The following is a 15944-nucleotide window of genomic DNA, read 5'->3' on the forward strand; positions in this document are numbered from 1 at the left end:
AAAGTATCTGCATGTTAAGTGATATGGCAGTACAAAACTATCGGATCTATAGTAGCACAAATTGTCCTATTTTACAACAGTGCGCTCTTAAATGATTCATTGTTTTACGACTTAGAATCGTGTAGAAATACGTTATCGCGTACGTTATGGTCGTTTGTCGATCAGGGTCAGGAGGGCATATTAAAAAAAATTACCTTAGAGATGGAAACTTTCTCCTTTGGCTGGATCACTGCCAACATGTCAACATTACTTTAAATTGGACACCTCAATGCCTGCAATATGTCTGATTTGTAAGGTTACTGCATTTTCTTTACCCTTTGATGATCTGCATATTTGTTTTATGCATATAGCGTGTTTTTCTTATGTAACAATTTTTTAAAAAGTTATTTCACAAGTGCATTCATTGTAATGGTTTTCAAATTAAACCATTAAAATATCGCGGAATAAATTCGGAGTCAGTTATTGCCATTTCCGTGACCAAACCGGACTCACGCGTCTGCTGTAGTCCCCCAGCGGACTCTTTTTCGTCTGTATTCTCCCACGACTTTGCACTGTTCAGATGAGCAGTTTATTGAGCCTATGGCATACCGGCCAGCAGACGTGAATGCACTGTGCGCCGATTGGCCCAGACACCTCGAATGATCTGTTCAGAGTTTGTACAGAAGGAGTGCGTGGATGAAAGGGTGTGCATTTAGGGAAGGGAGAGGATGGGTTTTGGGAAGATTGTTATATAAAAAGGACCTGAAGCCTCTGAAACGATCTCTTAACGTGCCAGAAATCCGGAGAGGCTGGTTACAATCTGGATGTTGTAAGTAAATATTATTTTCATGTGGCGTGCACAGCCAGCCAGCCGTTATCTGCTGCTATTACTTAATTATTTAATTCGCAGGCGATTAATGCTTTTAGATGGCGCTTCAGTCAGTTTTGTGTCGGGTTTTTACACGTTAACGTCGACAAAAACATTTTTCCAGTCTGCGCATTCATGTATAAAACGCACTTGTGCGCTCAATATTGTTCAATTTCCTGTTTCTAAGTATTTGAGAATGTGCGCCTAACCTAACTGTTATATTGCGGTTTAATACTGATGCAGAAGAATGACGCAAAATCAGTAGGTGAAAACCGACCTGCTTCACCATAGCTTCAATAGATGGTATTCGGATTTCATCATGAATTATTAGTGAGGATGTTGCACTCCTCTTTGTTTTAACCTGTGCTACAATCAACTTATTCAACTAAAGAGAGCAACACCATAAAATAAAATCTTCCTTATGAGTTTTCGTCCTCACGTAAACCCGCCCTTTTTACATCCAGGTGTGAAACTTTGTGGCTGACTGACCCTTTAGAGTTCAGGTGAATTTAGACGAGAGAAAACGGTGAAGATGGGAGGTGGAGGCCAGCAGACGGAACCAGGAGAGCCGACTAGCGGGAAAGCTAAGGGTGTTTACACCTGGGAGGAGGTGCAAAGCCACAGCGGCAAGAATGATCAGTGGCTGGTCATCGATCGAAAGGTTTATAACATCACCCAGTGGGCCAAAAGACATCCAGGAGGGTTTCGGGTCATCGGGCACTATGCTGGAGAGGATGCCACGGTATGTCACGCTTCTTTCAAAATAAAATAAAAATGTATAGGTCTGTGCATTGATATTCATGAGTTTATTTTGAAAGAGATCACATGACCATAAAATACACTTCCACTGTTTATTTTTGTCCATACTGTGCTTTCTCTGTCACTTTTCAGAAAACAAAACAAACAAACAAACAAAACAAACAAACAAACAAAAAAACAAAACAAGCATTAGATTAAAGAAGTCCAACACATTCTTGGGGATGAAACAGTGGTCCCAACTTTTGTCAAGCTTCTCTGATTCTTATACTTTTTGATCTCTCAGATTCTCAAAGCATCATTTAACAGTCAAGGTGGATAAGGAAGGTCATGCTTTCATGGTGGAAGCTCCACAGCTCCGAACGAGACTTCCTCTTGCAACCAAATGTTCTCCTCTATTGATACTTTGATTTTACAGATCCTTTGATTTTACAGATACTTTGATTATACAGAAAATGTAAATCAATAATTAAAAAAAAAATCCACTGGTCCTACACACTGTGGTGTAACAGAGGTTACACCACAGTGTGAAGCACTATTAAAATTACCACTCACCCTAACTCAGTGATCACAATGCAATACCAAGGGTTAAAGGTAACCAAGATTAAAACCTGGAGCACAATATCTTAAAAAACAACAACAGGAGAACAAAAAGCTACATATTAAAAGTACAAACAGTTAAATTAATAATTAAAAAAAAAGAATAATAATTGGTGCTTGACTGGAATTTCAAAACAAAACAAAGAACAATTAGAATCACACATAGCATGAACACAACAGTCTCAAGAATTAGTAAAAGGTAAAAAGGCAACTAGACTTCTTTACATTTTGATGTAACATGTTACAGTTCTAGGCATTCCAGGATCCATGCATGTGGCATTGAGTCATAGTCTTTCTTATAATGAATCCAGGCAGTGCACAGGTTGGTCAGTTATTTTAAAAAAAATAATTATGTGTGTTTTTGCTGTCAATCAGCTGCTAAATTAACTTGAGATTGTTAATTTGAATATAGCACATATAATAGATATTAATTTAGGTGTGATGTAAAATAGCAACATTAGGCGTAATTGCCCATAATTGTAATTAAACAAATTTTCCAGTCTCAGGTATGTTGATATTTTATTGATGTTACTATACAAAAAATTCTAAAAAAAAAAAATAATAATAATAATATTATGGAATTCATAAAATCAGTTGGTCTTGTTGAGGCGCATGTGAACATTGGACTATGAACAGACAAGCAGTCTGGCGCTATATTGCAGCGTGTATATATATATATATATATATATATATATATATATATATATATATATATATATATATATATATATATATATATATATATATAGTACCAAGCCCCAAGAGCAGCTGATCTGAAAGATAAGATCATGGACCCTCTGTGGCCAATTACCAACACTACATGAAGTGCCCTCTGAAACCTACTACAACATGTGAATGCAGCACTATGGACAAGCCCTGGCTCAACCATCACTGAAGCCAATCAGCTGATGTATACCACAGCAACAGTGATCCTTGATCCTACAAGATGAACAGGCTCCAGTAACTATCACAGTGGCAGACATCCAAGAAAGAGTCTCATATGAAGAGTTGGACAGCACCAGGTCCTGACATGATTCACACCTACTGGCTAAAGAAGTTGACTATACTCCATGAGGGCCTGACAGCAGTTGAAATGGCTGACCGAAGGCCAGATGGCCCCAGAAGGTACCAGTCCCAACTACCGGCCAGTAACCTGCCTCAGTACAACATAGAAGCTCCTGTCAGGCATCATAGTGGCTAAGATGAACAGGCACATGGCTCAACACAAGAGTGGGACCCAGAAAAGAATTAGCAGTAACACCAGAAGAGCAAAACACCAGCTACTGGTAGACAGAGCACTCACTTGAGACTGTAAGACCAGACTGACCAACCAGTGCAATGCCTGGATTGACTACAAGTGTATGACTCAGTGACACACACATGGATCCTGAAATGCCTAGAACTGCACAAGATCAACAGGACCTTATAAGAGCCTCCGTCAGGAACTCAATGGGGATGTGGAGAACAACAATAGAGGCCAACTTCAAGCCAATTGCACAAGTCACCATGAAGTGCAGGATTTACCAAGGAGATGCTCTGTCATCACTGCTGTTCTGCATAGGCCTGAACCCTCTCAGCTAGATCATTAAAAAGACTGACTACAGATATTGGCTATGGAATGGAATAAACATCAGCTATGTCCTCTACATGGATGACATTAAGCTGTATGCCAGGAGTGAATGGGATATTGATTCACTGATCCACACCACCAGGATCTACAGCAATGCCATTGGAATGTCATTTGGACTGGAAAAGTTTAGAGACGGAAGTTTGTCAGAACTGAGGGGATCACATTACTAGAAGACAGCATTGCAGACACTGAGGGCAACCACAAGTACCTTGGAATCCCACAGGCAAATGGGAACCATGAAGAGGCTGCTAGGAAAGCTGCAACTGCCAAGTACCTGCAGAGAGTAAGGTAAGTCCTGAGGAGTCAGCTGAATGGGAAGAACAAGATCTGGGCAATCAACACGTATGCCCTGCCGGCCATCAGATACCATGCTGGGATAATAAGCTTGCCAAAGGAGGAGAAAGAAGCAGATATCACCTTTCACCCCAAATCCAGCTGAGATTGTATGCTAAGGGAAAGGAAGGAGGCCAAGGACTAGTGAGTGTCAGACCCTCTATACAGGATGAAACAACAAAGATCCATGAGTACATCAGAAAGATGGCCACAAGTGATCACGTGCTTAGTGAATACCTCAGGCAGAAGAAACCTGAGAAAGAAGAGGAACAACAACAGGAACCATCATGGAAGGACAGGCCTCTGCACAGCATATACCACCAGCAGATAAAAGAAGTGACTGATATAGAAAAATCCTACCAATGGCTGGACAAAGCTGGACTGACAGGCAACACAGAGGCACTAATCATGGCAGCACAGGAACAAGCTCTGAGCACAAGATTGGTAAAGGCTGCTGTCTACCACACAAGGCAGGCAGAGCATACATGGAACGCCATAACCAAGTGACGGAGTATGACTTGGAAGTCCCCAGGTCAAAATGGGATACACCCCAAGGGTGGTCGAGAATAACAGAGCTAAAATCCTGTGAGACTTCCAGATACAGACAGACAAACTTGTGATGGCTAACCAACTGGACATAGTAGTGGTGGACAAACAGAGGAAAGAAAGCTGTAGTGATAGACATTGCAGTACGAATTAATGGCAACAATCCCCAGATTCCAGGAACGACATCTGAGATCTCGTCCAGAAGAGCGCAGTCCTGGGAACAGCTAAGATACTGCGCAGGACTCTCAGGCCTCTGGTAGAGGACCCAAGCTATATATATATATATATATATATATATATATATATATATATATATATATATATATATAATTACCAAAAAAATTCAAGTCCCTGCTGCACCGTCTTTTTTTGAATAATGTCTCTTAGACTAATGGTTTACAGAATCTGTACAAATAAAATGAAGCAATAGGTCAACTGGTACTTCATTAACATTAGCTTTTGTTTGTTTGTTTTGTTTTTTAAACTAAGTGTATGACATACCTCAGAGGGAAACATTCAGCCCCAAGTTATCAGTTAATCAGCTATAGTGACTCATCTACCCTGGAAGAGATCATTTTAATGTCACCCCACTGTTCAACTTTGTGAACACGATAACTTGAGAACGATGTGACCTAGGATATTCAAATAAATGCCATAGGTGCATCTACTAAAAATCCTGGACGACTTAGTTCTTACCATAATAATGCCAATCACATAAAGTAATAGTATTCTCAGTGGTTTATCTTTATTATGTTTTTGGAATATTTTATTCCTGGTTCTTACTTAGTCATTTTCAAGTCACTAAGGCTCATATGCACCCCATTAAGATCTACTGAGACTTGTTAATTATGTGTTCTAGCTCTTGTGCTTTCAGGGGATTTGTGCCACCTAAGAGGGGTAGCACTGGTGGCTGACAGTATTTTTTAGCCTTCCTATAACACACCAGCACCTCCTATAGCAAGCGCAAAAGCACCCAGTAGTGACAAAGCCTCAAATTATACCTTGCTGATTTATTTACATTTATTACACATGTATAGCTTGGAGGACCGTGTTGAATCGGAGTCCTTCAGTGAGCAACACAAAGGCCTTACACACCTGATTCATGGCCTTTTGTTACCTAAGGACCTCCCACTAATACACCCACTATTCTCTGTACTGCTGATTATCCTAGGGGCCTAGGAATTCCCCATACACTGCAAGATGTTTTAACTTATTTGACAGAAATTTATCAAATTTCCTGTTCTGACCATTTGGTAACAGTAACAGTATGTTATGCTTCAGTAACTCTAACTCAGATGAACTCTGGAATGAAAATAAATAGATTTTATTGCAGCACTAGAAGGGGAAAGAGGATTTTCCTTTGGAGATGGCTAAAAACCTCATTAGTCCATTCTTCACAAAAAGTAGTGTCTGCACTAGTCTATGGTCTACACTCACGCCCCTTGCCGCTCCTCACATGTCCATAAGTTCCTTGCAGCTCTAACAGAAAGAAATTTCCCCTCTTATGTTTTACTATACCTAAATAACTGTGCAAGAACAAAACTATTAGTCTTAGCAAGTTTGTTCCTGAGAAAACTCCACAAATCTGGATGCAAGTACAGATGTGCAGCAGAGGTTTGCTTTCCATTTTAAGGCACCTCAGATTCATCTTGTGTCTTGAGTGAGGGTGGCCCCCCCCATGTTTGAAACCCCTAAATTAACTGTACAAAAAAGCTCCCTGTGAACAGCACTGAAATGCTGCTTTCAGGCTGTTGCATTACTTTGAACAATGCAATAATATCATGTCTCATAGATTAATTAAACTTACAGAGAGCATCATGTGTAGCGGTTAGCTTTACTTTTGGTGTTTTACATGAGAATTTTACTTTTATAGAAGTATTATACGTGAGACTTTATTATTAAACAGGTTTTTTTTTTTTTCAGGATCTGATCACTTTTTTCCACCACTGAACTTTTTATTCATTTTTATTATCATTTCTCTTTTTTCCAGGAGGCATTCACTGCTTTTCATCCTGATTATAAGTTTGTACAAAAGTTCCTGAAACCGCTGCTGATTGGAGAGTTGGCAGCAACAGAGCCCAGCCAGGACCGAGACAAAAATGTGAGCCTTTAATTAATGTCCCTTATTTCCATAGCAGCTTTAGGTGCCGTTTACACGAAGCCGTTTTCACTGGAAACGGTGTCGTTTTGATGCGTTTCAGCCTTTCGTTTACACGATGGCGTTTCAGAAACGATCCGCGTTTACACGATGACATGTGAAACGATGGAAACAATGAAAACGATGTAGTTCCCATGCGAGGCCACAAGTTGGTGTTGGTTTTCTCTTTGCAAAGTTTGTTTATGCAAGACGCGCATGCGTGGAGTGACACAGTAGGTAGTGCGGCAAATTGTTCATTACTTACAAAACGGCCACTGTGAGAGGTTTTGTGTGGACTGACGATGAGGTTGGATCGCTGCTGCACACAACGCTGAATTACAAAACAGTAAAAACACAAGAAAAGCATAAGAAGCACTCGTGAATCCGCGAGTACTGTTTATCAATTTGTGCGTGCGCGAAAAACTGTGGCCGTCGCAACCATAGTGCGCATGTGCGAGTCGAGCGTTTTCAAATCACCCCAGTTTCAAGTGTTTACACGAGAACGCAAACTGGTGCATTTCTCAAATGCTCCACTCTGGACCCCGTTTCCGAAACACATCGTTTTCACTCTGTTGTCGTGTAAACAGAAGGGCGAAACGCATCAAAACGACGCCGTTTCAAAATGAAAACGGTCTCGTGTAAACGGCACCTTAGTGTCACTTCGATAACGTGAATGTTGTAGGCAAATAAATGAGAGACAGAGGTAGGCTAGACTATTCACAGATGTGCTTTGTTAGTTATGAAGTGTGGAGTGTTGGGAACATCTAGATGCTCAGGTTTTGTTACCCGCCTTAATGACTGTTTGCATCACCTTTTCAGTTTTATGGAATTGCTTATCTTTTCTTCTCTGCACACAGGCAGCCATCGTACAGGATTTCAAAACTTTACGAGCTCAGGTAGAGAACCAGGGTCTGCTTCAAAGTCATCCTTCGTTTTTCTTCCTTCACCTCGCTCACATCGTGCTGCTGGAAGCCCTCGCATGGCTGATCGTCTGGATGTGGGGGACGGGCTGGATACTGACCTTACTGTGCTCAGTGTTGCTAGCTACCGCTCAGGTGATTCAGACATAAACTTTAAATGAGACCTGTTATGGTTTTCCTGTCATGAGTGGGTGAATGAGGACAGAATAAACAAACAGAATCCAGTTACCGGGAACACACATGGAAGAATCGTGGCGCGGTGGTTAGCTTCATAGCAAGAATGTGCTGGGTTCAAATCCACCATCTGGTCGGGACCTTTGTGTGCAGAGTTTGCATGTTCTCCCTGTGTTTATGTGGGTTTTTTCACATGCAGTTAATGGGGTTAGGTTAATTGGTGTGAATGTGAGTCCCATTTACATGAAAATGTTTTCAGTGGAAACGGTGTTGTTTTGCTGTTTTCGTTTTTGAAAAGTAACATGTTCAGATGGAAACTGAGACTGGAGTGTTTCGAAAATGCTCCTCTCTGGAGCCCGTTTTCACGCTGTTCTCATGTAAACAGGAGGCTGAAACGCATCAAAACTTTGCTGTTTTCATCTGAAAATATTCTTGTGTAAACAGGGCCTGAGTGTGAATGGCTATAGTCTCTGCGTTATCCCTGTGACAGGCTGGTGACCTGTCCAGGGTGTTCCCTGCCTCTTCCCCTATGGCAGAGAGAAAGGGGGGATAGAAAAAATAAACACAATAAATAAGAGACAAAAGACTCAAAGGCCAAAATTAAACAGCAAGTAACAGAGACTAAACAACTGGGAAATAGGGCTTAGCTGGAGGCTGGCAGTGAAACTGGACAACTTCTGAAGCATAGCAGGAGGCTAATGGTGATGCAGACAGGACCCTTCCGGTGGCTTGGCTGGTGATTGGCAGAGGGGGAGATTGGATTCCTCAGGTGGCTAAGCTGAAGGGTGACAGGATGGCTTTTGCTCTACGATGCTCAGAGTTAACCAGCACAGGATGTTCAGAGTTCACAAGTGTCACCAGCTCAGGCACAGTCTCTGAGGTGGCCTGCACAGACTCACATGGTGCCAGCAAAGTAGGCCCCAGGTAGAGCAACAATCTCTGGGTAGGAGCCGGTGTCAGCAGTCATGGGCAGAGAAGCTGGCTCTGGCTGGGGATGAAGCAGAGCAGGGTGGCAGTTTAGGTGTCCAACCCGGAGGGAGAGCAAGGCTGAGGGTCAGATTTGTGGGTTGGCCTGGAGACCAGCAGAGGAAGTGAAGCAGTTCAGGAGGCTGGTCTGGTGGTTAGCGACGGAGGTGGAGCTGTGTCTGCAAACTGAAGGCACAAAACCCAGTGTCCATTTCATTTCCTTAATTTCCAACCTATATGCTTTTACAAAGGTGGATGTACAGGCAAAGTATTAAACATTGGATAATGATAATAATGAGTATGTGCAATCCCTGTGAGCCAAAAGCTCAGGCTTCAGACTGCTCTATTCAGTTTCAGTTTCTGCTCTTGCCTCTCTATGATACAACGATGGAAGGTGCCCTAATATGATCTCCTATGAGCACAGAAGCCCCTCCCACAGACTGTTTACAACCAATGAAAAGAAAGTTGGCTTTAAGGCTTGTTTCAGACAGAACATGAACTGATGTGCAGCCCCAAGGTCCAGTATAACAGTTGCTTCTTTTCTTTTTCTCTAGTCACAAGCTGGATGGCTGCAGCATGACTTTGGTCACCTGTCTGTCTTCAAAAGATCCCGCTGGAATCACGTGGTCCACAAGTTTGTCATTGGTCATTTAAAGGTAACCTCTCTCAGTTATAATTGGTTTATTCTTTATGTAAATTAAACACAGATATTCAAAGATTGTTTTTCTCAGGGAGCTTCTGCCAACTGGTGGAATCATCGACATTTCCAGCATCACGCTAAACCCAACATCTTCACTAAGGACCCTGATATCAACATGTTGAATATCTTTGTACTCGGACAAACTCAACCAGTGGAAGCAAGTAGCACAGCACTAATATTTCTTATTTCATCAAACATTTATGCGGTCCAACTATTCATCATGCTTTGTTTACCTCTGTGTTACAGTATGGGATAAAGAAGATCAAACACATGCCCTACAATCACCAACACCAGTACTTCTTTCTTGGTATATTTCTTTTGTATCATTTAAAAAGAATTAAAACTATAAACTTTATAACATTGCAACTTTGTAGGAACAGTTTTTGTCTTTTTTTTTTTCTTTTAGTGGGACCACCATTGCTCATTCCAGTTTATTTCTACATGCAGATAATGAAAACCATGATATCCCGGCGTGACTGGGTGGTAAGCTGTGATCCTCTGGGTTTAGTTTAGATTAAATATTTAAGTATAAGTGTTAACCACATGTAAAAAATAAGAATATGATGAATTAAGAGTCTTTTAAAGAAGAAAGTATATGAATCATATAAATGTTCTTGTTTTGTAAAGGATCTGGCTTGGTCTTTGTCGTACTACCTCCGTTTCTTCTCCTGTTACATACCTCTATATGGTGTGTTTGGCTCACTGGCACTCATGTTTTTTGTCAGGTAAATATTTATAAAGAATCAACCAAAGCATTTTGTGATTGCTCTTCCTAATAAGGCATACTTTGTGAAAATTTTCTTGAATTACTACTGATCTGTAAATCATTAACAAATGATTTGCTACCAGTTAACAGACTCTGACTCAAGAGGTCGTCCAAAAGAACCTAATTTTGCTGGAAGATGTGGGGGAACCCTGAATTTCTTACCAAATTTTAAAGCTAATACATTTGACTACTACACACTTAGTAAAGTATGCCTCATTAGGAAGTGATTCCATTTGTTTGCTTGTTTTTTGCACTCCTCAGCTACATGACCTAGCGCATTGTTCAATCAAAGTATTATAAAGTTATTAATGTTACAGGTTTTTGGAGAGTCATTGGTTTGTGTGGGTGACTCAGATGAATCACATACCGATGGACATCGATCATGAAAAGCACAAGGACTGGTTGACCATGCAGGTACCTGTACCATTTTTACCAGCAGGTGCTACAGACGTTTCATGATTTAAAATATTCCTTATATTTTGTGAGGCATGTGTTTATTAACGCATTTGTCATTTTCTTCTTCAGTTGCAATCCACCTGTAATATCGAGCAGTCCTTCTTCAACGACTGGTTCAGTGGACACCTCAACTTTCAAATCGAACACCAGTAAGTCAAATGAGTGCAGCAAATGCAGGCAACAATCTAGAATACTAATATTAAATTAGAAACACTTGGTCTACAGATACTGTGCAAATGTCTTGAGCCACCCCCTCATTTCTTCATATATTGCCTTCAAGGAGCAAGACTTTCCTTTAATTTTTAAAAATAATCTTGAACAATAGGTTTACAGACTTTCTGCAAGTCTTTTTTCCTTTGGACATTGGCTGCTTTTTCACTCATTTTCAGTCCAGTCCTTGTACCTGACCATTTTCAGAAGCATATTTCCATCCATCCATCCATCCATACATACATACATACATCCATCCATCCATCCATTTTCCAGAGAAACCCAGATCTTCATGTCTGCAGTCAGCTCCTCCAGCTTATCCAGGGGAACACCAAGGCATTCCCATGCCAGTCAAGAGACATAATATCTCCAGCGTGTCCTGGGTCTGCCCCTCCTCCCAGTAGGACATGCCCGGAACAATTCACCCAAGAGGCATCCAGGAGACATTCTAGTCAGATGCCCAAACCAACTCAACTGGCTCCTTTTGATATGGAGGAGTGACGGCTCTACTTTGAGCCCCTCTCAAATGGCTGCACTCCTCACCCTATCTCTAAGGAAGAGGCCAGCCACCGTTTGGACGAAGCTCATTTCTGCCGCTTGTATCCGTGATCTTGTTCTTTTGGCCATTACCCAAAGCTTGTGACCATACTGTAGGTGAAGGTAGGGATGTTGATCAACCAGTAAATCAACAGCTTCCATTTTATGCTCCCACATACTCCCACAATACCCCCCACAGGATGGCCCAAGGAACACAGTTGAATACCTTCTCCAGGTCCACAAAACACACGTAGACTGGATGGGCAAACTCGCATGCACAGTCGAATATCCTTGGAAGAATAAAAAGCTGGTCCAGCGTTCCACAACCAGGACAAGAACAGCATTCTTCCTCTTGAATCTGAGGTTTGACCAACCGATGAACTCTCCCCCAATAGCTGGAGCACACCTTCCAGTTTCCCTTCTTGAAGATGGGGACCACCACCCCAGTCTGCCAATCCAGAGGCACTGGATTGGCAGCCCTACAACATCCAGAGCCTTCAGGAATTTAGGGTGAATCTCATCCACCCCAGGGGACCTGCCACCAATGAGTTGTTTAACTGCCTCAGTGATCTCACTCCCAGGTCTGGGCGAGGCGTCTCCCTCGTCCCCAGACTCTGCTTCCTCTACAGAGGAATGCCAATGGGATTAAGGAGGTCCTTGAAGTACCACCTGATTATATCCACAGGTGAAGTCAGCAGAGCCCATCCCACACTATACACCGTGGGAAAAATATTTTCTTGTTTGATAAGCCACTTAAAAAGTGGGAGTGGCGCAGTGGGTAGGTGCTCGCCTTGCAGCCGGAAGGTTGCAGGTTCGAGCCCCTGTCCCTGCGCTGCATTGTGTCCTTGGGCAAGCCACTTAAACCACATTGCCTAACGGTAGCGCCGGTCTCTGGCTGCATGATGCAGATGCTCGTCTCTGGATGAGTGATCTGGAACAATCATTTCGTTGTGTGCCTTGTGCAGGCAATGACAATAAGTTGAATCTAATCTTAACACTGACCTATGTGCAGTGTTAAACTTGTTACTCAAAAAAGTAATGTATGACACATTACATTCTTAAAACTAATGCAGTGCATTACATAATTACTTGTCAGAGAAGGTAATTCATTACACTACTTGCTACATTACTTTTGCATTATTCCGTAACATGACCAGAAGTACATCATCACATAATTATCAGTTAACTATAAACCTGAGGCTACACTTTCTTTTAGTGTTTATGTTTGAACACAAAACCAACATCACAAAGCAAAGTTGAAAACCAGCCCACAGAGACTTCAAAGCGATCGCCACAGTGATTCTACTTCAGAAACATGCACAGGTAGAAATGAAGGCTACAATGCTGCAAGCCTGACTGCTCATCACTGTTTTTGCCACATTTTGAAGTTCAGGCTCTGGCTGCTGGGCATACATTCAGCTTTAACATCAGTATGGGTTCTTGGCTAGCTTTGTGTTATGGCTCTTTGCAAGCATCTATTGTGTTAGTGTAATGCAGTTGTGTCTGTACTGGACATAGTTTGCACTTTACCATCTTGTCCTGTCTTGCAATAAAAATTAAAGTAATGTCCCTTTCTTCACACGTCAAAAGTTGTAGTCTGTGCCACCATTTTCCTTCTCACAGTACATGAACCAAAATCAGCTGATCGTAATGCAAAGGTGCAGGAAGAAAAAGGCATGTTTGATGTTTTTTCCATTCTACCCACCCATCATACAGATAACTTTTGTAATGCAAGTAACGACATAATTGTAACTGTAATGTGATTACCAAATTTAGTACGGTAGTGCACTGAATTACTACATTACAGAAAAATGTAATGCGCTTATAGTAACGTGTTACTTTGGAATGCATTACACTTAACACTGCCTATGACTCATTCAAGTATAAAAAAGGCACCTAACTTAAGACATGAACACATAATTTGTTCATGTGGAGGAAGTGTGGCTATCAGGAAGCCATTCTTTAGGAAGGGGAACATGGAGAAAAAGCTGACATATGCCAAATTACACAAAGACTGGACTGAAAATCAGTGGCAGCAGGTCTGATGGAGTAATTAATCCAAATTTGAAAATTTGGTTCAAATCACTGTCAGTATGTCTGGATGAGGTCAGGGGAACGGTACCATCCGGAGGCTCTGTCATGGTTTGGGGCTTCATTTTATTTCATTTCATTGGAGATCTTGTCAAAATGTATGGAATTATGAACAAGTACTGTCAGATTTTGATCCACCGTGCAATACCATCTGGAAAGTGTCTGATTGGCAGCAGGTTCGTTTTTCAGCATGACAGTGATCCCAAACATACTGGCAGTGCAGTAAAAGCATACCTGGATAGAAAAAAAACAAACAAATAACACTCTGGTGTTTGGGCTCGGGTGGATTGGTCTCCGCCAGAACCCGGCCCTCAACATTATTGAAGCGGTGCGGGATCATCTTGACAGAGAACAGAACAGAAGACGCCCAACATCCAAAGAAGAGCTTTGAATGTCCTCCAAGAAGCCTTGAGAACTATTCCTGAAGACTATTTAAAGAAATTTGAAGAAAGTTTACCTAAGGGAGTTCTTGAGCAACAGGTTTACAGATAATAAAGGTGATCATACCAAATATTGACTTTTAAGCTCATTAGAACTGTCCAATCTCTCTATTTGCCTTATAAACTGTATTTTCATTTATGTTTGCATGTTTCAATAAATCGCTGCACCTTTTTCTTTTTTTCCTAGCAAAATCTAAAGAAATGAGGGGTGGCTCGAGACTTTTGCACGGAACTGTACAAGCATCAAAGGTCCAATAAACTATCTGAATGGTCCTGTTGCATAACCAGAATGAAGTTAGTAATGTTGAGAGTTATGTTTTATTATATATACTGAAGAATAAACACACTAAGACTTAACCAATGATGGACCCCATTAGGTGGCTATAGTAATTACAGTAATTACACCAAAAATGTTCTTACAGAACATTTTTTAAAATAAACTTTGTTATATAACAAAGTTTATTTTATAACATATAAAGTTTGTTATATAACAAAGTTTATTAGATGTGAGTTCTGTTATTTGGCCTACAGCAGAATCCAGTTTTTGTGCCATTCCAGTGGGGTTTTTTTGTTTGTTGTTTTTATAAAATAAAAGTGTTAGGACAATAAATATTTTTCTTACATTTTTTTTTACATAAAATTAATTGAGATTTGGTCAAAAAAAAGCAAAAGCCTTTCAATTTGGAGAGGGAGCTGATGTTTCTTGCCTACATCAAAGTGAAACACAAATTGTGAGACACGTCAGACGCTGTTACAGCTGAGGGAAACTTCCGGTTTCTGTTCTCTCTCTCAAGCTTGTTTCCTACGATGCCGCGTCACAACTACCACCTGGTGGCACCGCAGGTCCGCGAACTCTGTGAGAAACACGGGATCCCTTATCGGGTGAAAACTCTGTGGCGAGGCTTCGCTGATATTGTCACGTAAGTACAATGATAGCAGAGTATCAAAAAGATTGTAGATACAGTATATGGCTTCTTTTATGGAGAGATTGATGGACTGTTTCTTTGTAACTTCCTCATCCAGATCACTGAAAAGCTCAGGGGACCTCTGGCTCGATGCATATCTCCATAAATAACAGACTGAATTTCCTTCACTGATGTAAAGGAAGTGATTTTTCTCTTTTTCATCAAAAACCGATTGTATCCATTTGAGTTTTAAAATTAAGTCGATAGTTGTGAGAATGATCTTTCTTATTGTTGATGTTGCTGTTAAGTCTTTGTTTGGTTTTCAGATTTGCTGATTTTTATAGATTAAAGAGTTTTCCTAAGTCGCCTTAAGAGTATCTTGATCAGCAGTAATGCGATGTTATAAATACAGTTGTGAAACCTGCCCCTGTGACTTATTTAAAATGATTTTTTTTTCTATCTTGTGACTATTTGAATTATTAAATAGGATCTTTTGTTTCCACACAAACAAACTATATTTAATTTTTTTTTCATTATCTTCTTTCAGCTGTGTAACTACTTTAAATACAGTTCTTGTTGTGCTCTTTCAGTATACAATAAAGAAACTGCGTTGACCATTAATCCAGTGACAAACATAAGAATTATCAACACAAAAGATTTTTTGGAAAATATTCACCAACTTTATTTTTTTGTTTTTTTTAACCCCCCAAATATTTACAAGCCCTTGAACATTTTCCTTCAATTTCAAATTAATTATTCATACAGTAAGAAAATATTTACTGCAAATACTTGGTTCAATCTGCATTCCTTCAGTATGGGTACACGTGTGTGCTCAGTGATGATCTCTGATTGGTGGCTTTAGAGCGTTCTCACACAAAGCAGCCACAAAATGTATATTTACATTTGTATTGCAAGGTGATTCATCTACTT

At 40.7% G+C, this 15944-nt stretch overlaps 1 protein-coding gene across 1 annotated transcript; it reads left to right on the forward strand.

Annotated features, from left to right (window-relative positions):
* The first annotated feature begins 658 nt into the window (after positions 1–658).
* Positions 659–15631, forward strand: LOC115782002 (fatty acid desaturase 2-like). Its single transcript, XM_030731973.1, has 13 exons — positions 659–808; positions 1312–1589; positions 6703–6813; positions 7707–7904; positions 9464–9565; positions 9641–9766; positions 9856–9916; positions 10016–10092; positions 10237–10334; positions 10693–10789; positions 10901–10980; positions 14904–15029; positions 15133–15631. The coding sequence occupies exons 2-13, from the start codon at positions 1380–1382 to the stop codon at positions 15182–15184; spliced, it is 1338 nt and encodes a 445-aa protein (XP_030587833.1). The 5' UTR covers positions 659–808; positions 1312–1379; the 3' UTR covers positions 15185–15631.
* Positions 15632–15944: the final 313 nt, after the last annotated feature.

This window comes from Archocentrus centrarchus, chromosome 6, assembly GCF_007364275.1.
Source record: "Archocentrus centrarchus isolate MPI-CPG fArcCen1 chromosome 6, fArcCen1, whole genome shotgun sequence".
NCBI classification, from domain to species: domain Eukaryota; kingdom Metazoa; phylum Chordata; class Actinopteri; order Cichliformes; family Cichlidae; genus Archocentrus; species Archocentrus centrarchus.

What these genes read in the sequence shown, in the direction of transcription:
- LOC115782002 (XM_030731973.1), top strand. Translation starts at nt 1,380, where the DNA reads ATGGGAGGTGGAGGCCAGCAGACGGAACCAGGAGAGCCGACTAGCGGG. An exon ending in ATGCTGGAGAGGATGCCACG is followed by an intron (nt 1,590 to 6,702) that starts GTATGTCACGCT and finishes TCTTTTTTCCAG; the next exon opens with GAGGCATTCACTGCTTTTCA. An exon ending in AACTTTCAAATCGAACACCA is followed by an intron (nt 10,981 to 14,903) that starts GTAAGTCAAATG and finishes CTCTCTCTCAAG; the next exon opens with CTTGTTTCCTACGATGCCGC.